The sequence below is a fragment of the Coturnix japonica genome, chromosome 13 (assembly GCF_054131305.1).
Source record: "Coturnix japonica strain WE chromosome 13, WE-NBRP24, whole genome shotgun sequence".
Classification (NCBI taxonomy): domain Eukaryota; kingdom Metazoa; phylum Chordata; class Aves; order Galliformes; family Phasianidae; genus Coturnix; species Coturnix japonica.
The window spans coordinates 1,656,878-1,681,389 of record NC_140675.1 but is presented as its reverse complement, the minus strand read 5'-3'; the positions used below and the strand labels follow the sequence as shown (position 1 = coordinate 1,681,389).

Genomic DNA, 24,512 nt, shown 5'->3' with positions numbered 1-24,512 from the left:
GGGATGACCCGTAGGCTGGCACCTGGCAGCGTATGCAGTGCTCTCTCCGGGCCACGTGCCACATCTCTCACAGATTACATGGAAGAAGATGCAGCCCCCCAGGGCTTTCTTACTGGGAGGCCTCTGATGGACAGCAAGGTCACACTGAGGCACTGGAGGAAAGCACACCTGTCTCTTCCCATGGGCTGTGGACTGGGGCTCTGGCTTGGAAACTGGGGAGTGCCATGAGCCTGAAGCAGAAATGCTCATGCACGCCCAGCACGCCTCTTCTGAACTCTCCCCGGGCATCTCCCAGGACGAAGGCTGTGCTGCAGCCAGCAATTAGCAGAGCTACAGCCTGGCATGGCTGGAGCCAGCCCTGGGGAGCAGCGCAGCCACGGGCTCTTGCCCGGCTCCTGCAGTGCTGTCCATCACCCCCTACCCAGCAACACCCCCATGGAAGGCAGGCCCCAGGCAAGTGTACTACAGGGCCGTGGGGACACAGCCTGACTTCTTGCTCCCAGCGCTGCTCAGTTTGGGTCCCATCTCTACCCACTCACCTGCTCCCCGTGCTCGCCACGGAGCAGCACAGCTCTCCTGAAAACTCATGGCCACCAATAGGAGGAAGAGGACAAGGCGGGCAGGGTCCATGGCCGCCCCCACACTTGCACCACGCTTCCAACACCACCTCTGCAGCCACAGTGAGTGTCGCACTGAGCCAAGCCTGCAGCCAGGCCTTGTGAGCTCATGACGCAGCTCAGCACAGTCATAGGATGGGGCATTGTGACCTCACATCTCTGTGATTCCGGGTGGCGGCTCCCCGCAGGCTACTGCTCTTGTGATGCACTGCACCAGGGCTGTGTGGGGCTGGTGCTTACATCATAGAAATGCAGAATCATAGAATGGCTTGGCTTGCAAGGGACAGTGAAGAACTCAGAACCCCAGCCCCACTGCCTCGGGCAGAGATGCCACCCACAGAGTCTTGCTGCCCAGAGCTCCATCCAGCCTGGCCTTGAACACCTCCAGGGATGGAGCATCCACAACTTTGCTTGGCTAACTTTTGCAGAGCTTCAACAACCCCAAGAAGGCATTATTTCCAGCCTGGTGCAACACCTCAGGCCACAGAGGTAGTGACGCAATATGCACAGGTTATCCACGCGTGTGAAACGTGCTGCAATTAAGCAAGCCAAGCGGATAAATCCTCTCCAGTGTGGAGGATGATGGCTGAAATACAAACACGGAGAAGCTGACCTTCCCACAGACCCGCCAAGTCGAGTGTCACGTGCTTACATTTTTGTTGATAGATCTGCAGTTTCATCTTTTTTTGATGGCTAAGGAAATCCCCTTTCCTGCACCAAGTGTATTTCCCACGTGTAACGTGCTTCCAAGTCTGATTTTAGTAGCAGATATTGAAGGCTTGCTAGTTGGCACCTCCCATCCCCAAAGTCCCAGTGAACTCACCCACTGCTGGCAACTGGATGCTTGGTGGCGAGAGAACCATCACCTATAGGATCCCACCTGGGTTTCCAGAAACTGTTGCACCTTTGGATACATGGCGATAAATACTGTGTCCATACAACACCATCATTGAATCAGAGCCTGCCACCTTCCCTACAACCAGGCAAAGGGCGCAAAGGAAGCTGAACTGCTGAACCAGGCACCAATGGGGCTTACGTGTTTGCATCAAAAGACAAAATACCAAGCAGAGAGCGTGGGAATCAGATGTTGTTTCTGAAGCAGAATTAAGATTAAAAAAATTGATTTCACAGTCTGACATCAACCCTCCTCCACCCCTCCCATTCCCCCCCCAGCGCACCCCTCCCTTCCTTCCCTCTTTGTTTAACAAAGACTTTGAATAAAATCATCATATCAATACTACAATTGCTGGCCTGGGATTATTATCACCTCTTTCGGGTTCCTGGACAGGAGAGGTGCACCCCACTGATTTCAGCGGTCCTGCCTGGGTGGTGAGGTGACTTCACAGAATCACAGAATCACAGAATCACAGAATTGTAGGGGTTGGAAGGGACCTCTAGAGATCATCGAGTCCAACCCCCCTGCCAAAGCAGGCTTCCTACACCATGTTGCACAGCTCGGCGTCCAGGCGGGTCTTGAATAGCTCCAGAGAAGGAGACTCCACCACCTCCCTGGGCAGCCTGTTCCAGTGCTCCGTCACCCTCACTGTAAAGAAGTTCTTCCACACATTCGTGCGGAAATTCCTATGCTGTACTTTCATCCCATTACCCCTAGTCCTGTCCCCAAGCACTACTGAAAAGAGACCAGCCTCACCACTATGGCTCCCACACTTCAGGTATTTATAAACCTGGATCAAATCCCCTCTCAGCCTTCTTTTCTCAAGGCTAAACAGACCCAGTTCCCTAAGTCTCTCCTCATAGGGGAGATGCTCCAGGCCCTTCACCATCTTAGTGGCCCTCCGCTGGACTCTTTCCAAGAGATCCCTGTCTTTTTTGTACTGGGGAGCCCAGAACTGGACACAATATTCCAGATGAGGCCTCACCAGGGCAGAGTAGAGGGGGAGGATCACCTCCTTCGACCTGCTGGACACGCTCTTTTTAATACACCCCAGTATGCCATTGGCCTTTTTGGCTACAAGGGCACACTGCTGGCTCATGGTCAATCTGTCGTCCACCAGGACGCCCAGGTCCCTCTCTGCAGAGCTCCTCTCCAGCAGCTCTTCCCCCAGCCTGTACTGGTGCATGCAATTATTTCTACCCAGGTGCAAGACTCTACACTTGCTTTTGTTAAACCTCATCTGGTTTCTTACTGCCCAGCTCTCCAGCTTGTCCAGGTCTCACTGAATGGCAGCACAGCCTTCAGGCGTGTCAGCCAATCCTCCCAACTTCGTGTCTTCAGCAAACTTGCTGAGGGTGGTCACTATCCCCTCATCGAGGTCGTTGATGAAGATGTTGAACAAGACCGGACCCAGTACAGACCCCTGGGGGACGCCGCTAGTTACAGGCCTCAAGCCAGACACCGCACCGCCAACGACAACCCTCTGCACTCTGCCAGTCAGCCAATTCTCGACCCACTTCACCGTCCACTCATCTATCCCATACTTCCTCAGCTTTGTTATACGGATGTCATGGGGGACAGTATCAAAAGCCTTACTGAAATCAAGGTAGACTACATCTACCACCCTCCCCCCGTCCACCCAGCTAGTGACATCTTCATAAAAAGCCACCAGGTTGGTCGAGCATGAACTCCCCTTGGTGAACCCATGCTGAGGACTCCTGATAACCTCCTTATCACCCAGTTGTCTGGAGATGGCATCCAGCACAAGCTGTTCCATCACATTCCCTGGGACAGAGGTGAGGCTGACTGGCCTATAGTTACCCGGGTCTTCCTTCTTGCCCTTTTTGAAGACTGGACTGACACTGGCCGTCCTCCAGTCTTCAGGCACCTCCCCAGTTCTCCAAGACCTCTGATAGATTACAGAGAGCGGCTCAGCAACGACCTCCGCCAGCTCTCTCAGCACCCGCGGATGCACCCCATCAGGTCCCATGGATTTGTGGACCTTAATGTTTCCTAGGCACTCACAGACCTCCTCTTCCCCGACTAAAGGGAAATCTCCCATTCCCCGGACTCTCTCATCAACCTCCAGGGTCTGGGATTGCTATTGCTGAGGGAGAGTCCTTTCACTAAAGACAGAAGCAGATGATCCTGCGGGGTAAAAGCCCACAAAAGGCAAACCACAATTAGTATCGAGACCCTGTTGCTTTTGTTGTAGAAAATACCGCGGTTTAAATGTGATAACGATCCAGATTAGAGAAACAATAGGGTTGTGTTACCTCCGCTTTAACATGTTAACTTTACGAAATTTGTTTTTGAACCATTGCTCCCCCTCCTCGTTTGTGTAGGAACATAAGGGAAAGAGATACCTAAGAAAATCTCTTAGGATGTATATTGGCATATCAGAGGGATATTGCTGGGGAACCGGGAGGGACTCTAAGCAAGAACACCCTCATCAAATAATGTAATCATTGGTGGTTAGTATATAAGTTGGAGGACGGGTTAAAATGATCCCAAAACCAGGAAAAAGGATAGGGAAAAGATGTTTAAATATTGTGTTAGATATGGCCTAGAGAGCCACTACAGGGAAAATCAGTATTTGGCCAAAATATGGATCTGATGAAGGTTGGGTTTGTCAGATCTCGAATTTATATGTAAAGAACAAAACCCCTTTTCAAAGGAGGAATCAGAATATGCTGCCTGTTGGATACAAGAAATCAGCCTGTTATTAGTAAAAAGAAAAAGGCCCGGACCAGGAAGGAGAGGAATTAGAAAAAGGAACTAATCAATGGGACCCTCCTGAGAATCTCCCCCCCATATAACCCCAATGTAGCACAAAGGGAGACAAGCGCTGCCCCAGTAAGAGGAAATGGTAAAGCACACAGGGACATTTCACAGAAAAGAGGGGCATGCTGGGCTCAGGAGAGAATTAAAACAATGTAAAAGGGACATAAAAATTTCTCCTTTCCCAGACACTAGCTGTACCAGCACCTCAGTGCACCCCTTATGGGAGGTCCCATTGGGACAAGGACAAATATGCTATGTAAACTCCCCACTCACTAGTGGAGAAATTAGAAATTTTAAGAAGGAAATGAAATCTTTAATTGAAGATTCTATAAGAGTAGCAGAACAATTAGATCAGTTCCTGGGGCTTTCAAAACTTTGGTCCCATCAGGACCCCCTGGTAAATATAAAAGTGGGACCTGAGGGGGAAGAAGTTGTGGTTTTAGTTGATACTGGGACAGCTCGTTCATCACTGGCCCGTAAGGTGTCAGGACTCAAATTAACAAATGAGGCCTTAAAGATAACAGGGGTAGAGAGAACTGGGATGACAGTACCACTTTTTGAGAATACTGTATTAAAACTAGGGGATAAAGATGAAATTGGGAATCAAGAAAAACATGAAATAAGGCCATAAAGATAAGGGTGGAACAGCCCAAGGAACTGAATGATATGGATTGCTAAGGGAAAGTTATATGGTATTAAGGGTGTTTGTGGAAACTGAAAAATTGTACTGTTTGATCTGTGGGTTTTGAAGGGAATGGGACAAACTGCTTTGATGGTATAAGAAAGTGTAATTGCTATTGGTATACAGAAAGTATAATTGAGGGTGTGTCAAAGTGTAACTGAAGGTACAAATACTGACATTGTGTACAAAGGAAAAAGGGTTAAAGAGAAAGTGAGTTTATGTGTGCTGGTATGAGAGCAACCCCCTGTATTGTTTCCCCCCCCTTGCAAGAACTCTTGGAGTGAGAGAGAGCCGGGTATGGAGACTGTTGCTGTAAGCAGCAAAGGGGGGAGGTGGGGAGGAGGGGGCAATGGAAGTGAGAATAGCCTTCATGTGCAGAGATGTAGGAAACCTGAAACCCCAGTGTTAGCACTGGACACCTGGAGAGAAGGAGGTGAAACTGAAATAGGATGTTAGTAGTTTCTGTAATGATGAGAGTTTGGAAAGTGAGAAAGTTTGGGACAGACACAGGCTGGAGGAGTAAGGACTGGCAAGGTATAACAGGGATGTCAGGACTGAAAAGAGGTGAACGATATGAAAACAAAACAAAACTGATTGACAAACAGATAGTAAGGGAATTGGTGATAATAACAGCTGTTACTGATGTGGTGCCAGAATAGGGCCGTAGGACCCAGAGATCCCCTCAGGGAGAGGTGGGGGGAGTGGGGGCTTGAAGTGCCCAGGGAGGGCTCCGCCCCACTGAAAGGAAAGCAGTGTGCAAACTGCAACGGGAAATTGCATCTAGGGAAGCAGGATAAAGAGATTTATTTTCTGGTGGATATGGGTGCTTCTTACTACTCATAGATGGTTTTGTAACAGTAATAGAAGCTACTGCCCAACAAGAAAAGGTTTACGTTTTTTTTGGATTAATTAAATATAAACTAAGTAGGAATACAGAAATTCTTGTACCTGCCAGGTTGCTCTGGCAAGAAATTTAATAAAACTGGAGCTAAGGGTCCAACAATATTGACTGTTTAAAAACTGTAAGTCTGACATTAGCACAAATGGGGAAAACAATGTTGTACCCCAGGAGTCACAGCAATATCAAACATGATGCACTTAGGGGTGTGGGCATCAGGGCCAAACATGAAGCCCTGAATAGAAGTTAAAAGCAAGAGATTGCCCAGTCAGGGTAAAGTGGTACCCTATAAGGATACAGAACTGTAGAAGGATAGAAGACTTTCTGGAGTTTGGACTCCAATTTTGCAAAAATTTTTGATAGTAAGTGCTGTAGTTTGGTACAACACTTGAAGGCAAGTAATAGAATTGTTGAATGCATACACTCAGTGGTGGCAAATCCATGCACTTTATTAACCCAGTTAAGGAATGAATAGGTGGAGTTTACCTTCTGGATTTGAAGGATGTTTCTTCTGCCTGCTTTCTGTATCACGGTTTTACAAGTCGGTGTGCAGGTTTGGAGGAGCTATCCCCCTTGCACCCGGCGCTGCGCAATGCTGGAATAAACATACCTGCTTTACAACCCATCTCTGGATTATAGAGTTTGATTCCGCAAGTCAGCTAAACATTTGTGGTTGGTTTTTCTTTTCCCTAAACAAAGCAACCTGTTTTCTGCACTTGCTGTGCCTTACGAAAATGCACAGGAATTAGGCAAGCCTGAGACTCACCAAACACCACATGTGACATTTTGTAAAAGGTCAGTTTTGCAGCAGAGAACCACATATAATTATACCAAGTGTGCAACTACTTTTCCCATGCAGCAGCAGGCAGCAATGAGGCTGTTCTCATAATAAAAATACCATTTGAAAAGTAGTGTAATTAAGTGTATATCATGATGTACCCAGTAGCAACGAGAGCTCTATTAACAGCTTCTGGAACAAGTAGATCACTCCCATCCCCTGCAATGACTTTGCCTCCAATATTGCATGGCTGATAAATTGCAGTCTTCTGGATATGAAATATTTGCAAGTAATTTGCAAACTGCAGCTAATCAGAACCGTCTTCCATATTGTCACCAACCACTTCAGGCAGCATTGTTCCATTTTGACATCTGGCTATGAGGCATTCATGCACGGCATTCACATACATAGGTCAATAAATAGGAGGGAGGGTGATTTCAAGTACTTATGCTTCCATCAGTTTCTTCTGTGTACCTGTGCAGTAGCTGCCCATCTCACCTGGTAGGTACGAATGCTGTTTTCTACTCCAGGTCAATAAAAGCCTCCATGTTGACATCCACATGCAGATTTGTCCAGCTAACACCATGGAGAAAAGCTTCTAAAAGTCAGTTCAAGTTCTTAATGAGATTGCTGAGCACAAACCACATGATTCCCATGATTTTTCACAGATTGTTTTCTGCAAACCTGGATCTCACAAGCCTATAAGCAAGGAGAAAGCTTATCGCCACAGCAACAAATAGTACGATTGTGGGTTTTTTTAAATACAATCAGTATATTGTTCTATCACCAGCTGCTTTTAAGGCAATTCACTCCCATCAAACTCTCAAATATTCACCCAAGTCGGCTTTCATCCATGTTTTTACCTCCTAAGCAATTGAATCTATAGGAACTATTGGACTTGGAGACAACACAAGGACATACTGCCAGCTGAGAACCTTTCAGCTAATTCATCCAACAGCATCTAAAGGTTCGAAGCTCACTGAGGGGGAGAACAGTATTTGGGATATTAGAATTCCCCCCAAATGTATTGGGTTTATTTTTCTAAGTTTATTAATTTAAAGCTGAATTTGCACAAGTGAGGGAAAGCATCTTTCTTCCACACAGAGGAACTGGCACCATCTTCTCTCCAAAGAAAATTCTTTAAAATGGCCCAAAAATTAAGTATACATAAATATTAATGTGTATTCATGCTCTTCTCTCTGCCAGAGTTCTGCTAAGTACACCAGTCACGTGAAAAAAGCAAGCCAGGCCATCCTGAACAAGTACAGTTATTACTGCACAATGGGTAAATAGCAATCAGTCCTAGAGATACTGTTCCTATACAGGGGAGCCAAGACAAAAATAAATAAACCCTTAACCACAATAAAATCCAAACCCAGTTTAAGAAAGCTTGTATTTATTTCAGCCTCAATGGAGTCAGTTTGAAACTGTCAGAGAGACACTGTACACCTATATACAAATTTAAGAACACAACGGAGTAACTGTTACTGTTTATTAACAACCAGTTTTAATAATATGATAAAAGTATGTCCTGAGAAAGGGGAACAAACATGCTTCTTCAAGGTTTTTTAGCTGTTCTGGATCTCAGCCGTCGCTTGATGATCAGATGATCACTTTCCTTCTTTTGTTCCTCAGATTCCTGAAGAAAACATTTCAAAAGTTACTCATCTTTTCGCACAAGACTGACAAGCTCTTCTTGACCCACGCAAACATATTTCTTCCCCTAAATGGATTTCAGAATGGCATTTGCTTATTATATTTTATTCAGAAAACTATGGGATACCGAGATCATTTTAATGCAGCTTAATCACAAGGAACAAATATGGAGAATGTACAAAATCCTGTTTATCTTAAAAAAGCACACACATCTGAGGAAAGCCTGAAGGCAGCTTTCATTTTGAAATACTTGTTTTCAAAAGAGTATTATAATACTTGTTTTGTGAAACATGAAGCGTTCAGAAAACATTTTTAGCCTCAATCCCTGTAGCTATGACTTGCCCAGAATTTCAGTTCTCGGTTCAGTTCCATGTTCTCAGAACTACAGTGAGAAAAGAAATTCTCATCTTCTTCACCCTCTAACAAAAAAAATATAACATTTTGGTTTCTGCCCCTATCATTCGTCAAATCATCAAAAAATTCAGAGGGATATTACAGTATGGGCAAATGATCACTTTGCTGAACAGAAAAAAGAACTCTAATATAATTAAAAGATGCAGTTCCAACAGAGCAAGAATGTTCTTAGCACAATAGCTGCCGACAGAGTCATGAAACTGGCACATCAGATCCTTTGCAAGTTGGCTTAGACAGGAGATCATAGTTTAAGCATACCTAAAAAGCTGTCTAAGTTGTGCTCTAAAAAAGCGTGTAGTAGAATAATCCCACTCCGACACACTGAAATTATCTATGATTCCAAATTAGAAGACATCTCCGTGATTGCTACATCACCTACTTAGTAAACTGTAAGCCAGCCAAACACAGAGATCTTTGAGGACAAAATAAAACAGAACAGCAGGAAGACCAACAAGAATGACTTGGTAGAATAAAGAAATACCTCAGTACTTTCAACCTCCCCCTGCAAATAGATGAAACCTCCAGTCTGTTTGGACTCCTTAGTAGTTTATTTTAAGCCAAGACTACAGTATAATCGCTTACCGAAGAAGCAGGTATATCTAGAGGGCCAGAAACAACAGTGGAATACAGCTTCCTTTTGCATCGTTTTGGCTTGGTCTCTCCTTCTTCGAGACTTTCAGGTTCATTTGATTTAGGAGAACTTACTGCTGACATCAGCTTCTTGGCTAGAAGAAATTTGTTTTGATACGTAAACCAATCAACTTACTGGTTTTGTGAGTCTTTAAATCACTGAATGCAAAAAAAGCTTCGTAACAAACTTGGTTTATAAATGACACGTAAAATTTAAGTGAAAATACTCAGAAATTGTATTTGTTCATCGAGGTTCTTTATTGCTTCTATAGCTGAAACTGTTTATAGCTTCAGGTACGGCAGCTTAAAGCACGCATTAAAATGGAGTATGAAAGACAATCATGGCTCAGAAGTCGCTGGAAGTCAGAAACTTCAGCAGGAGTTAAACAACAGGCCTAACTTTCGTGCTGACAGAAGCACAAGACAGAACCAACTTTCTCTGTATACTTGTAGGTTTTCACAAATGTAATAATGAATCTCTGAAGAGACGAATAAATGCATTTACTTCATAAATCAAAGGACAACTTAACATGGCAGACAAGTCTAAGAACACATACATTAATAGCCTACAGCAGAAACAAGCCATTCTACAATGTCTAGAAAACATGGAATAAAACTTATTCTACACCAACCTTTAGAGTGTATAATAGAAGGAGAGCTTTGAATAAAATCTCCAACTTTTTGCAGTGTTTCATCCTTCTTTTTAGTCAGTCTTGAAGCATGTACTCGCTTTCTCAGGAAGTAGTCTTTTCCGGATTTCTGTTCAACAGAGATGTGAACATGTGAAACAAGAGCATTGTTTAAACTTCATTTTAGTTCAACGTTATTTTAAGTTGACATTTTGAGCTTTACTACTGACACCTCTGTTCATTATGCTGATGATACCACAACGGCAAGTAATGTAGACAATTTTATACCCTTTAGGGAGTTGTCAAAATCTCAGCTATTTCAAGGCATACGTTTCTTACAGTTTCTTAATAAGGCAGTAGTTTCTTTAAAAGTAGCTCCCAAGCTGTGGAGTTGTTTCTTACATAAGCTGTTCTAATTACATAAAATAAACAAACATACAAAACAGAAGACAACAGATGGGAAAAATCTACTACTCATACTCTGACCATGCCAAGGATACTGCTATCACATGTGAACATCTGTTTTTAATAACTGCCATGCATATTAATGATATGAACCTTAGTTTAATACAAGGGCTTCACTTACAAAAGCACACGATAATACACTAAAGCTTCTCTTCCCAACTATTCAGTGTGCAATATCCTTCCCTCCAAATCATTACACAGTACAGCCATTACACGCTCTGGGGACAGACTGACTTGCCCTTTGGTTAGCTTATGGAATTTAATAGGAAGAGCTCATAAGCATGTAAGATTCCCATTCAGGTATACACATAAGGATAAGACACTGCTTCTTTCGTGTGACCACACAATTACAGGAAGTCCCAAGCTAGCTTCAAAACTAGAACAAAAACCAACCATTTTCTCGTCACTTGCAGAGGGTGAATTAAAAGCCATGACAGATTTTGTATTTTTCGTGTTCTCACTTTTCACAAAATCCTGGGAAAATAAGACAAGTTTCAGCCATGATTCTTTTAGAAAGAACAATTGATACACAAAAGTGAACACTTTAAACATTTTTGCTAATACAGACATTCAAGCAATGACACCGTACTTAAGCTGAAGGCTATCATGTACCTGCTCATGGTCAAATGGCAGCAAATTCACAGCTAAGTGACAGGGAAATGTCAGTATGCATTTCTCCAGCAGCACTTACTGTCCACAATCCACCCAATCCTGTTTTTCTCAACAGGAACAACAAAGTCAGAACTGAGATCACCTGGACTCCTCCTTCTCTATGGCAGGAATTCAGCTAGCATATCAAAAATGAGTTCAGATGCTGGTTGAACACATGGAAGACAGGCTGCTGGGGACATCAGAAAATGGTAGATGGCTGCTTCTACTGCTGCTAGTAACTAGCAAACTCCAGTGTCCCAAACACAGACTAGCAGCTTTTACTACTTACACTGTTCCGACCCCCTGAGGGGAGTCTTCTTCCTCTCAAAAAGTTACCAAAGATTGTAGAAAGACAAAAAGTAGTCAGAGCCACTTTATCAGGCTCTGCTAAGAATCTGAATGGAGTATCACCACCCACTGTATTTCCAAGAATTAAGTTGGTTAATAAATACTTTGTTTTTAAAATATATGTAACTGCCATTTTATGAAAGTTAGCAATTAAAAACTTATATAGGAATGATTAACATCATCTGCTAACAAAACAATGTCCAGAAATCCTGCAGAGGAAGAAAATAAGTTCAATTTGCTGTGCCCGTTTCAGTGGCTCCATGAATTTTTTCCAAGTAACTTATCTAATCATGAGCCACTTCATAAGCATTAACATGAGGAGAGTTTTCAACAGCACCTGACAAAAATTCATCACACAATTGTTTCAACAGCTTTTATTCCTATCAAAGGCTATAAAAACAGGTGATCTGATCACCATGAAAGGGATAAATAAATTAAAACTTGGGAATTGTTTAGAGAACATGAGATCTTTTCCTACTCATTCCTTATCAAAAGCAATACAATCACAACATTTTCAGATCTGAAGTTTCATACTAACCTCAGATTCATTTAATGAAGTGAGGCTCCTAGTACATTGACGTGACAAATAATTGTCTTCAGCTTTGCATCTTAATGGAATACTTTCTCCAGTTTTAGTTTTGCTTTGTTGTTTCCTAGGCTGTAAATATTTAAAATGAGTAAAGATTAGGCTATGCATTAGACTTCCAAAATATCTCGAGTTTTCTAAAGCTACAGTGTAAAACCTCAAGCTCAGACGCCACATGAACACGTAAGCTGAAACACAGCACAAGTGTGGGAAGGTAGTAACATCTATTCATTGTGTGATCTTCAGATACACCCTACTGGGTCTCACTAACAGTCTCAGGCAGTATTCTGCCTCCAAAAGAGAGAAAGCGAGACATTATTTAGGGACAAAATCTGTAACGCTGGTCGTTTTGTCATCCATTCCCCCCATACTCTGCACACTCACAGCTGCTATGTTAGAACACCAAAGGCTAAACCTCTGCCTAATCTTCAGCATCCACATACGAATACATGGAAAACTGCATGGAAAAGTTCCATAATGTACACAGAGAGATGGTGTTCTAGTAAATAAAATATTTTTGAGAAGATGAGAGCTCATGTTTGAGTGGAAGACAAAAAGAACCAACAAGTACTCATCACTGAATATGTAGTTAAAGGACTGTGTGCTAAGAAAAATGATTCCAGCTCCAGTATCTCCTAGGAAAACAGAAGAACAAAAAGGGGTTAACAAGATGTTAAGTACTGACTTTCTATAAATATAATCATACCTTTTCATTTACAGAGTCATTCCTTCTACTTTGTCTTTCTTCAAGTAAAGGTATTTCTGGTAAACACTGAGGGCTACTGTGGTTAATGCGTTGTTTTAATTCCTTTATAAAGTCATCTTTGTCAGCCAGTTCTTTTCTTAACTCTTCTATCACAGTTGCATTATCCTAATAAACAGTAAAAACTGCTGAGTTGTGGGATTGGCAAAAGGAATTAACACACACAAGCAGTATTGCAATTACTTAGTAGCATCAGTTTTAGAATTGCAGGCTAGAACACTTAACTACTCAAGAACAGTAACATTTCACGGATTTGTACGGTCACTGTTACAAGTGCAGTAGTCACAGAATTGCCTGGGAAGTTGTAATACAATATATTTTGATTCTTCTATTTTACTTATGTGCTTCAGCCTTCATCTCTCTTAAGATATAATAACCCGAGCTTTTATTTGTTCCCAAATCCTCGGTACTGTGAGAAAGTCGGCAGTTGTAGGGGAAGTTTTGCTATGAGAACATCTTTCTTCTCAGAGAAAGTGAATCCAAACATTCTCAAAAGAGCACAACTCATTTAGTCTTCTGTTTAGCTTCTGAAATTCTATGCTACGGCTTAGATTGGCTATCCTGATTAAAAGCTGGATGTTGAAATAAGAAATGCAACTTCCAGAGATCATCCCCCCTCTGCTTTTTGATGCTTCCCTTAATCTCTCTCCACGTCCCCTTCTGTCTTTTCATGCCATTGTAGATACTACCTCAGAGAAAGCAAAGAAAGTAAGAAACCTGAGACAGAACTACTGTCTGAGTATTGAGCCTAGCTTGGGATCCGGAAATGCTGTGAATTATCAGAAAAAGCTACAGATGTCCAGTCTGACTGTAGGATCATAAGCATCAAACTGACATCTGCTTATCTGAACTACTGAAAAATTTGAAATTTTAGTAATTAACAGAAATTCTGTTTCTGAAGAACAAAAATAAAAGCTGGTGCTTTTTTTGGTTAGTTGCACATGATGTCAATACGACAGTGTTCAAGAACAGAAGCACACCCAGAATACAAAGAGCAGGTACAGGAGTTTTACAGAATTTATGGGTAGCTAATCAGGTAGGAGGAAAGGAGAGCTGACCTTGCTTGAATCCTTTAAGGCAGATTGTCTCAGTTCTGCTATTTCTGTCTCTTTTTGTATGGCATTAGAAGCCAAAGTTTTGAGCTGTTTTTCCAAAGCTTCAACTAACTGATCTCTCTCCTCACGCCACTTTTGAAGATTATGGTCCTTTTCCTCCAGCTCCTATATTTCATGTTGAAAGAAAAGCATACACAGTAGAAACAAGCAGAATTTTTAAGACAGCCTAGAATTAATAAGTTTTTCATATAGCATAAATAAGGACTCAAGCTGATAAAAAGAGTTTATGGTAAGACATTTCAATTAACATATCGTGAAGTCACTCAACAAGATCAGGTTACATGCATGTATTATATATGTATTTACAATGCAGATTATTGTATTTAAAGCAATCTGCCAGTGCTCTGTAGTGACTAATTATTTGAATATCTTTCATGGTCTACCACTAATTTCAGTTGGCCACTTTCATTTTGCTCCAATTTTTATTTTTTTTTTTGGCCTTTTTCCTGTTGCTTGGAAAACCTGCATCATTCATTTAATAAAAATTAAGAGCAAGAAAAATACCTGCTTAAGTTGTTGGATAGTATAGTCTTTAAAATCCAGCTCATCCTTAAACTGGTTATTAATCCTTTCAAGTTCATCCATCCTGTTCCTGAGGGATTCCTCCACAGAACGCATCGTGGACACCTGTAATGTAAGCACAGCTCACGGTTCATTAAAAGACTTCTGTAATCCAACCTGGCCAAATACTTCTTTGTTAAATAAAGAGGAATTCACAAACAAGTGCTGAGTAGGAAAACGACAGCAAGTGCAAGGTTACCAAGGAAGACATGAATTAATTTTTAAGCTTCAATTTTCCACCCCAAGCACACCCAATAAACTTTCAGACTAAGATCCTGCAAAATGGGTTTTAAGATATCTTCTTGTTTAATAATTAAATTTTAACTATGAGCATCACTGAAGCTGAAACTGAAGAAAAAAAAAAATACATGCTTATATTAAAGAGCCTCTGGAAATTAGTCTATTTCTCTTCAAGTAAATAGCATTCTTCTTCCCAGTTATCAGTGTTTTTTCACAAGACTTAGGTTTTAGGCTTTGGAGTTACCACGGATACCAATGGCAAGTCACCAGTAACGTAGAGATAATAACAAGTCCCCTCCAGAGGCAGATTAGCTATTCTCTTCACAAACCTTATTCCAGACTACCAACCAACTTTACTTTCCTCTCTTCATTATCTATGTGAAACCATGTTTTAACTTCTGGTCCCCTCTAGAGCTTCAATGGCAACTTTACCTAAGATTTGCTGCTAGCCACACTAGTGTGAAATTTCCAGCTTCATAGTTAAAGTTTGAGAAGTTTTAACAGCAGAAAGCCAAGCATAATCTTACAGAAAAAAATATCTCAGTTGACTACAAACCTCACTTTGTAGTTGCTGAATTTGTTTCTCAGCATCAGAATGTTTGTCTTTTAGATCTGCATACTCTTCCTCTTTCCTCTGCAAATCTTTTTTCAAATTCAGTACAAGGGCAGAACTCTCAGAAAGAATATTTTCTAGCCTTATGTTAAAAATAAAGACACAAAGAACATTACTGTTACACATCTCATGGAAACAGCAATTACAGCTTAATCCATGCCCTGCCTGTTGGTTTCTATTTGTAAATAGACTCTTAAATCTATCTAGACCAGTGACAAGATTTAAACAATTACTTTTGAATTTCAGCTTGCTTCTCATAATCAGATGCTGAAGCAATAAATTATTCAGATGCTATTCTGAGGGATGTACAACAAAACCACCAGAAATCCCCATATTATTCTTTATTTCCTTGCACACTCCTGTTTTCCCTTGGAACTCAAGTAGCATACCAAAGCATCCTAAAGTAGTAGTTTGGCCATTGATAAGCATGCAAATGCATTAAGTCGAAGGGATGTTCCCATTAACTATTTTTAACTCTAGTTCATTCTCAAAGGGCTCTAAGTTAACTCAGTGGTTACTTACGATTCTATACGTTGCACTTTCTCCATTTCACTCTTTTCCTTTTCCTGAAGAGAGTGTTTCATCTGCTCCAAGCTGTTTTTAAGCTGCATAACTTCTTGAATCAGATTTGCTTCTTTGCTACTTAACTCTTCAACCTTTTTGTCTGCATTTGCAGACTTCTCCTGCAGAGTTGCTGTAACTGTCTCTAGATTAACAATAATAGATTCTTTTTCTTTAAGTAATTCATTGAGTTTTGACACATTGTCTTCCATTGTCTTGGAAGCATCCAGGCGATATCCAAGCTCTCTTATTTTTACCTCACAGTTGGCAACTTCCTCCTGAAATTGTGCAATCACTCTCTGATCTTCTGCAGTCTTTTCTTCAAAGTCCTGAGTTTTCTTTTCTATTTGCTCATGTAACTGTTTCACAAGATCATTTTCCTGACTAGTGTGAGTTGTAATCTCACATAGCTTCATTACAAGTTGATGATTATGATATTCAGCATTATTCAGTCCCGCCTTTAGGTTTTCACTGTCTTGAAGCAGTGCTTTGATGTGCTGACTTTTTTGTGAGGAAACATCAACAATACTTCTGCATACCTCCCAAATCCTTTCAAGACTATAGTTAAAGGAGAGGTCCTGCACAAGATCTGAGATGGAAGAAGTCTGTGACTGAATGCATGCAGAACTAATTTGAGATGTCCCTGGCTCATCTTTTTCAGAGTCTGAGGAATCCTTTACACTGACAAAGTCAGTACTGATGGCATGAAACTCTAAGTGACATTTGTATAATTCATCTAATTTGGTCCACATTTCTTTTACTTGTGACACTTTATCAATTATATATTCCTTGGCAACTTCTATGTTGTTAGTTAGTTGGGCATTTTTGTCTTCTAGTGTCATATTTATAGATTTCTGTTCATCCAGTTCAGAAGCAATTTCCCGATAGTCAGCTTGACCCTGCAGAATTTGTTCACGGAGGGCATCAGCTGTTTCTTCAGAAAAAGAAAGCTGAATACGCAGGCTTGTTACCTGCTTACTGAAATCTTCTTTTTTATTTTTTTCTCTTCTGCATTGTTCTTCAAGCACAGTTAAATGATGTTCCAAAATTTCAGTTCTTTCCCTCAGTGCAAGTACTTCCTTTCGGTACGCGGAGCACTTTTGTTTCATGTGTTCAATTGTCCTTTGCTCTACAGTGTTCTTTTTCTTTCTCTCATTTACAACTACTGTAAAACAAACAAACAAACAAACCAAAAAAAAAAGGGAAAAGGAATGTAGCTCAGATTGATTAAAATCATTATTACATAGCAGTTCACAACACCAAGTAGCAACTTCTAAGTGAAACACTGTCGTAATATGCAAGCCATACCCTCACATCACATAGTATTTGATAGTAGTGAAGGAATTAAAGTCCTCTGAACACGTAATCAGGTGCCTCAGATTTCTATACAGAATTAACAGCAAAAGGTTTTCAGTCTGGAAGAACACTTTTACCATGGCACTACTCAAACCTTCCACTCCACACCAGTAGAAAATCTAATTAGATTTAAGGAACATGGGAATGAGATAGATAATTCACAGCTATATTCTTTCTATCTTCCGTGCTTCAGCAATCCCTATAAGGCAGCCAGGAATCACTCCATCTACATCTAAATGGCAGATAAACAGTTCTCTAAGAAATTTCATTCCAACTCACAGTCCTCTTATTTTCAAAAGAAAGATAAAACCCTGGACAAGTTGATCACTTAAGTGTTGATATCTGTCTCTCTTATTCAGTTGATCTCTAAACAAAATATGAGGATTCCTACTTCTGTCCACACTTACTCTTTTGCATATAAAGTTCACTCATAAAGTTGTACAAATTTGCAGATTCAAGTTTCCATAAATATTCCATTAGCTTGGGGCTGTTTTTTCTTTAACTGGTGAGCAATTAGCTAAAATCACATGCATTTTCTTTCTATCAAAAGCGACTTCTGCTGTATTTCATCATTGCTTTAGAATCCAGTTACGTCCATTCCATAATATGCATACTTTAAGTATTAAAAAAAATAAATATAAGTCAAGACTTACTAGGGATTGGGTCACCACAACAATATATTCCATGGTGATTCCATATATTCCATGGAGGCTGCTGATGAGGCTTTCTTGCTCCAGATGCGTGAGGCGTCTGGCTCACGGGCTCTTGTCCTGGTGGGGGACTTCAACCATCCTGACATCTGTTGGGAAAACCACACGGCGAGCTGCAAGAGCTCCAGAAGGCTCTTAGAATCCATTGATGATAGCTTTCTGGTTCAGGTATTGGACAGACCGACCAGAGGTCAAGCGTTGCTGGACCTGCTGCTCACCAACGCTGAGGAGATCATCAAAGGCGTCAAGGTTGGAGGCTGCCTGGGCTCCAGCGATCATGCCTTGGTTCAGTTTGTGATCTCAAGCGATGTGGGCCTGGCAAAGAGCAGGACCAGGATGCTCAACTTTAGAAGAGCAGACTTCAAGCTTCTCAATGGAATGCTGGCCAAGATCCCCTGGCGCGCTGCCCTCAAAGATAAGGACGTTGAGGAGAGCTGGCTACTGTTCAAGGATGCCCTCCTGGCAGCACAAGAGGTCTCCATTCCCCTGATTAAGAAAGTGGGCAGGAGAGGTAGAAAACCGGCATGGCTCAGCAAGGACCTGCTAAGAGAACTGAGGGTGAAGAAAGGGGTGTACAAGCTCTGGAAACAAGGCTGTGTCACCCGGGAAGAATACAGGGATGCCGTCCGAACTTGCAGATGTGGGATCAGGAAAGCCAAGGCGCAGGCAGAACTGAACTTGGCGAGGGATGTGAAAAACAACAAGAAAACCTTCTACAGGTACATTGGCCAGAAGAGACAGGCCAAAATGGGCGTGCCTACTCTGGTAAATTTAAAAGGAGAAATGGCTTCAACAGATGAAGAGAAAGCTGAGGTGCTGAATGAGTTCTTCACCTCGGTCTTCACTGGTGGCCAGGATTCTAGTCTTTTTCACGTCCCTAAGTCTTGCACCCCCATACCTCCATGTGGGGACCAAGGAGGTAAATCCCTCCCCACTGTAAGGGTAGAGCAAGTCCGAGAGTGCCTCCTTAGACTGAATGAGTATAAGTCTATGGGGCCAGATGGCGTGCATCCCAGGGTCCTGAAGGAGCTGGCTGAGGTGGTTGCTGAGCCGCTCTCCATCATATTTGAGAAGTCGTGGCTGTCAGGTGAGGTCCCGGATGATTGGAGGAAGGGTCACGTCACTCCCATTTACAAGAAGGGGAGCAGGGACGACCCGGGTAACTACAGGCCGGTGAGTCTCACCTCTGTGCCTGGGAAGATTATGGAACAGATCCTCCTGGACAACATGCTTGATCACATAAAGAACGAGCATGTGATCCGAGACAGCCAGCATGGCTTCACCAGGGGAAGGTCATGCTTAACTAATCTTGTGGCCTTCTATGATGGAGTGACGGCGTTGGTGGATGAAGGGAAGGCGACCGATGTCATTTACCTGGACCTGAGCAAGGCCTTTGACATGGTCCCCCATCACATCCTCATCTCCAAATTGGAGGGAGGTGGATTTGATGGGTGGACAACTAGATGGATAAGCAATTGGTTGAAAGGCCGCAGACAGAGGGTGGTGGTCAATGGCTCTATGTCCAGGTGGAGGCCGGTAACAAGCGGCGTCCCTCAAGGGTCTGTCCTGGGACCGGTGCTCTTTAACATCTTTATTAATGACATCGATGAGGGAATGGAGTGCACCCTCAGCAAGTTTGCTGACGACACCAAGCTGAGTGGTGCAGTCGATACGGTGGAGGGAACAGATGCCATTCAGAGGGACCTTGACAGGCTGGAAAGCTGGGCTCGGGTGAACCTAATGAGGTTCAACACGGCAAAGTGCAAGGTTTTGCACTTGGGCCGGAAGAACCCCAGGCACCTGTACAGGCTGGGAGGAGTTGTCCTTGAGAGCAGCTCGGCTGAAAAAGACCTAGGGGTCCTGATAGATGAGAAACTTAACATGAGCCAGCAGTGCGCTCTGGCAGCCCGGAAAGCAAATGGGATCCTGGGCTCCATCAGGAGAGGGGTGGTCAGCAGGGATAGGGAGGTGATCGTCCCTCTCTACTCTGCTCTTGTGAGGCCCCATCTGGAGTACTGTGTCCAGGTGTGGAGCCCTCAGTACAAAAAAGATATGGAAATTTTGGAAAGGGTCCAGAGGAGGGCCACAAAGATGATCAGGGGGCTGGAGCACCTCCCCTATGAGGACAGGCTGAGGGAGTTGGGTTTGTTCAGCCTGGAGAAGAGAAGGTTGCGAGGTGACCTCATTGCAGCCTTTCAATACCTGAAGGGAACTTACTCCCAGGAGGGGAGTAAACTCTTCGAAAGGGCTGATAATAGCAGGACTAGGGGAAATGGTTTTAAGTTGAAGGAGGGAAGATTTAGGTTGGATGTTAGGGGAAAGTTCTTTACTAGAAGGGTGGTTAGGTCCTGGAACAGGCTGCCCAGTGAGGTTGTGGATGCCCCGTCCTTGGAGGTGTTCAAGACCAGGTTGGACGGGGCCCTGGGCAACCTGATCTAGTAAATGTGTATGTTTGGTGGCCCTGCCAGGCAGGGGGGTTGGAACTACATGATCCTTGAGGTCCCTTCCAACCCGGGTAATTCTGTGATTCTGTGATTCTGTGATTCTTGTACAGTCCTTTTATTACTACAACTACAGAAATGCAGAATTTTATAGCACCCACGTGCAGCCTGCATTACATACAGATTCACATGTACTGCATGGAAACAGCCTCTTAACTCATCTAAGGAGTTTTATATACAGCCCTCAATTGATTTAAAAGTCATACTGAAGAAACAGCAGTGGCATATTCCACCCCAAACCAGGTTTTGGGTTTTGACTGCTGCTCCCAGCAACACTAGTGAGGGGAATATGATTTATAAGTAATCTAAACACTTTATGCTGAAAACAACAAGCAAGCACTAAAGCAAGATAAATAAGACTAGGGAGAAGATGTGTAATGTTCAGTCTAGAAGCTCCTTACAGAGGAAGTAGGGAAAAAGCATTATTACAGAGCATAGGAAACAAGACCTAAAAGCTCAGAGAATGGTGTAAATACCCTGAACTTGAAGCTGAGATAACCTAGCATCTCCTAAAACACTTTTGCTCGTGCTACTTATATAACTAATTCTACAAAAGAACCAGCACAACATACCTGTGCTCATTGTTCTACTGTGTATATTTAACATAGCTAAAGAATATATATTAAGCGGTTTTTGAAATTGGACGCTATTAATACTCACAAATAGAAGAAAATTTTAACATGATTGAATACTCAGTACTTCTTAACAGAAAACTTCATGCTGACATTGTGACTATCAGCTACCCATTTTAATTCCTATGTGGAGCATTGCTGTCATTAATTTTTAAATGAGAGCTTTGGTCATATGATTAGAACAAACCCACTACTATTTGGAGTATGGAGGAGTCCACATCCCTCCCTCAGTCTCTGGTAAGATGCTTATATGTGATGCCATTCAGTGGTCACATTAGGATTCAATATTTATGCCAAATAAAGGCAGCAGGGACAAATCATCCAAGAACAGCATCTCATCCAAAGAAGGCCTTGACTTTCTCCCTTGCACATATTTTGCAAGAGGAATACAAGAAAGGAAGGGACTACAGCTAAGTTTTAGATTTTTCCCTTCTACATTGTATATGCCTTCCGTAATTCTAGGAACACTGATGCTCAGCTGTGCCCAGAAGTGAAGTTAAATGCATCAGAGCTTATCCAAACCATTTTGCTCAAATATTGCCCATGAGCGAGCAATTAGCAGGTCGTCAACAATTTTGATAGTTGCTTCAGGAAAAACAAAACAAACAAACAAAAAAAAGCACTTGAACAGCTGATGCTACTCAGAAGATCAGCAACAGCAGTTGAAACAATCCTAAAGAAACTGCTTTAAAACTATTACCAAATCTGAAAGTGCATCAACAGATGAGGAAAAAGCAGCAAAAAGGAAAAAAAATAGTGCAAAAAACTTTTAATTGAATAACATTCAAAAATGAACAGCATAGGACCTTCTGAAAAAGGGATATTTACATAACAGTTACTTCTATTTACAGTTTAAAACAGTGGCTTTTCTCCTTATACCATAAGGTACGTGCTTCACAGCCTTTTGCTTCCTATCCGGAATAGGAAGCAATTTATTGTTTTGGAAGACACCCTGTTCAACGATGGAAGAAACTGTACCTTTCTTTGGAGGTGGCTCTTCCACAGTAGGCTTATCCTCGTCAGTACTGCGCTTTCTTCCCACTTCCAACTCAGTTTTCTCTTGTTTCAGTGCTTTAACTGAAAGCACTGAAAATTGGCTGCTTTCAGTTCCTTTATTAGTGTTCTCTTCTGCCGGTTCTGCTTTAATGGTAGTTAAATGGTAGGTAGTCTTTTCCTGTATTGATATAAGATCAGTTACATTGAAGCTTAACAAAAGGAGCACTTAAGTCTCAGTAATCTTCTGTAGGCAAATATTTACACAAAACCATACAGCTAAAATATTTACCCGGTGACTCTATAGACATCAGTTACAAATCTCAATAGCAGACAGAACAAGTACACCTTCAGATAATGACAAGTGCAATACTTGGTAGAGTATACAAGGGAAAGCAAGAGCCTAGCAGGTTACAAAGTAAAAGACTTGCACACAATCAAGAGTTTACCAGTTTATCAAAGAATTTCCTGTTTCCAAGAAGTCAACAAAATTACAAACATGGTCAAAGAGCAAATGGTCAGCTCTCATACAAGTTCATCACATCACACTTCTGCTAAGCTGCTAAAATCACTTTCATCGTGACAGATATAATCCAACCTTAAAGCTTAGTCAGCTCTGTCACGCATATTTTAGATTGTGTCCTTGACCACAAGCGAAGCTTCCTTACTTACAAGATGAGGATTGTTAAGCCATGCTGGCACTGCCAAGGACTGATTATTCATCTTTAGTAACTTATGAAAAGAAAAGCCTCAGAAGTGTTCAGGCCACACAATCTCACAGATAGAGTTGGAGCCTTGTTCATGGAAGAAGTAATAGGTGAGGACATGACTAGTCATCACAGTCAGCTTTAATACCATGGAAATACTAAGTTGCAGTGATGCAGACAGTCAAAGACTAAGAAGGGTCAAGTTGCTAAGCTTACAAGGTTAGAGATCTGAGTGACAGAATTAACTATAAATGTTTTCAGAGCTACTTCAGGCTACCAAACATCAAAAAATGAACAAAAACCACCAGAAGTGGTATGCACACATACTTAATCAAGCTAGTCTTCACATATTCAGTAGCTCGCGGTACGTTAGTCAGGATAAAGTTTTATGGACTGCATAGAACGTGGAGATATCTTGACCATTCCTACTCGTACTTCCAACTCTACTCAACATACTTTTACTGTTGCTCTTCCTCTGATGTAGGAGTGTGAGGCAGGAGTTAGTGGAACACACTGATATTTTTGTTGTTTGTGTTAACAACAACTACCTTCAGATAAATTTGAATTGTTTACAATTTCAAGCGAGTTCCAGCTACATACAGAAAATCAGTTTTCCAAAAATGTGTTGATTACAAGCATAGAATTAGTGTTTTTCTTTTTTTGTATAAGGATACGGAGATGTGTAAAACTCACATAATCTTTTCCTTTTTCTTCTAAATGAGATTTTAAGTCTTGTAGCTCTGTAATAATGTCATCTTTCTGCACCACGATGTCCATTAGCTCTCGAATCCTTTCATTTTGTGCATTCATTTTCTTGGAAATAAAAAATAAAAAAAATTCAGTCATCAGTTTCTAATGGAGTGTTGAGTAGCTGAATTACACAATGCATTAAAGGCAAATTCAGTTAAGCTAAGCTCGGTAAGAAATCTATTAATGGAGCCTACTGGAATAGTATTTTAAGCTACCACAAGTTGGTATTAAAACAATTTTACACAACATCTTCTTGATAAAGTTACCTCAGTTGCTTCTTTAAGTTGCTCAACAGACTCATCCAATTTAATCATCTGCATTTCAAAGTCTGTAACACACAGAAAAGGTTGTATTACATAAGTAGCCAATAGATAGTTTATTAAGTAATCAATTTTTCCAGATATTCTAATGTTTAGGTAGCTTTTGAACAGATTAATTAATTTGCATGTGGTCTTCACTTATTGGGAGTGATTCAAAAGTTTTCTATATTTCTTGGAACGAAAACATTGCATCAACAAGACATAAAGAAGAGTAGAGATTACAATATAAAAGTAAAAATCAAGATATAGACATTTAACCCCATACTTACGAAAGCGTAAAGCTGCTAGTTGCAGTTTAAAGGAGAGGGGGAAAAAAAGAAAAGAAATAACCAAAAACCGTGGAATTGCTGAACCTGAATATACACAAGGAACAAACTATCACTATGTTCGAAAGGTAGAACATCTCCTCTAATTCCTACTCAAACTGGTTATTTCTCTTTTAGATTAATGAACTATTTCTGTCTTCTACCTTTCACATCGCATAACTCACCTTTGTTCTTCTGCATCAGCTCTTCTTCAGTTTTAAGTAGTTTGGTGTTTTTCTCTGTTAGCTCTTCTTTGGTCTCCATCAGTTCAAAGTTAGTTTTCTCCAGCTGCTTTTCAAACCAGCCAGTATCTTCCTTCGGGTCCCCCAGGGCTACAATGGAACTATGTGCT

General features: G+C 41.7%; 1 protein-coding gene across 3 annotated transcripts; it reads right to left on the bottom strand.

Moving 5' to 3' along the window:
- Positions 1-8,033: 8,033 nt before the first annotated feature.
- Positions 8,034-23,859, bottom strand: LOC146758562 (kinesin-like protein KIF20B). Of its 3 annotated transcripts, none has more exons than XM_085514562.1 (12): positions 23,802-23,859; positions 23,479-23,598; positions 22,064-22,259; positions 15,848-17,051; positions 15,269-15,407; positions 14,416-14,538; positions 13,855-14,016; positions 11,986-12,105; positions 10,842-10,922; positions 9,987-10,113; positions 9,307-9,449; positions 8,034-8,293 (listed from the first exon to the last, which is right to left on the bottom strand). In XM_085514562.1, exons 1-12 carry the CDS (start codon positions 23,853-23,855, stop codon positions 8,213-8,215), a joined length of 2,550 nt encoding a protein of 849 aa, XP_085370688.1. In that variant the 5' UTR covers positions 23,856-23,859; the 3' UTR covers positions 8,034-8,212. The 3 variants fall into 3 exon arrangements, with proteins under 3 accessions (XP_085370688.1, XP_085370689.1, XP_085370690.1); XM_085514563.1 differs by having other exon boundaries at positions 15,848-17,048; XM_085514564.1 differs by lacking the exon at positions 10,842-10,922.
- Between the last annotated feature and the right edge of the window lie 653 nt (positions 23,860-24,512).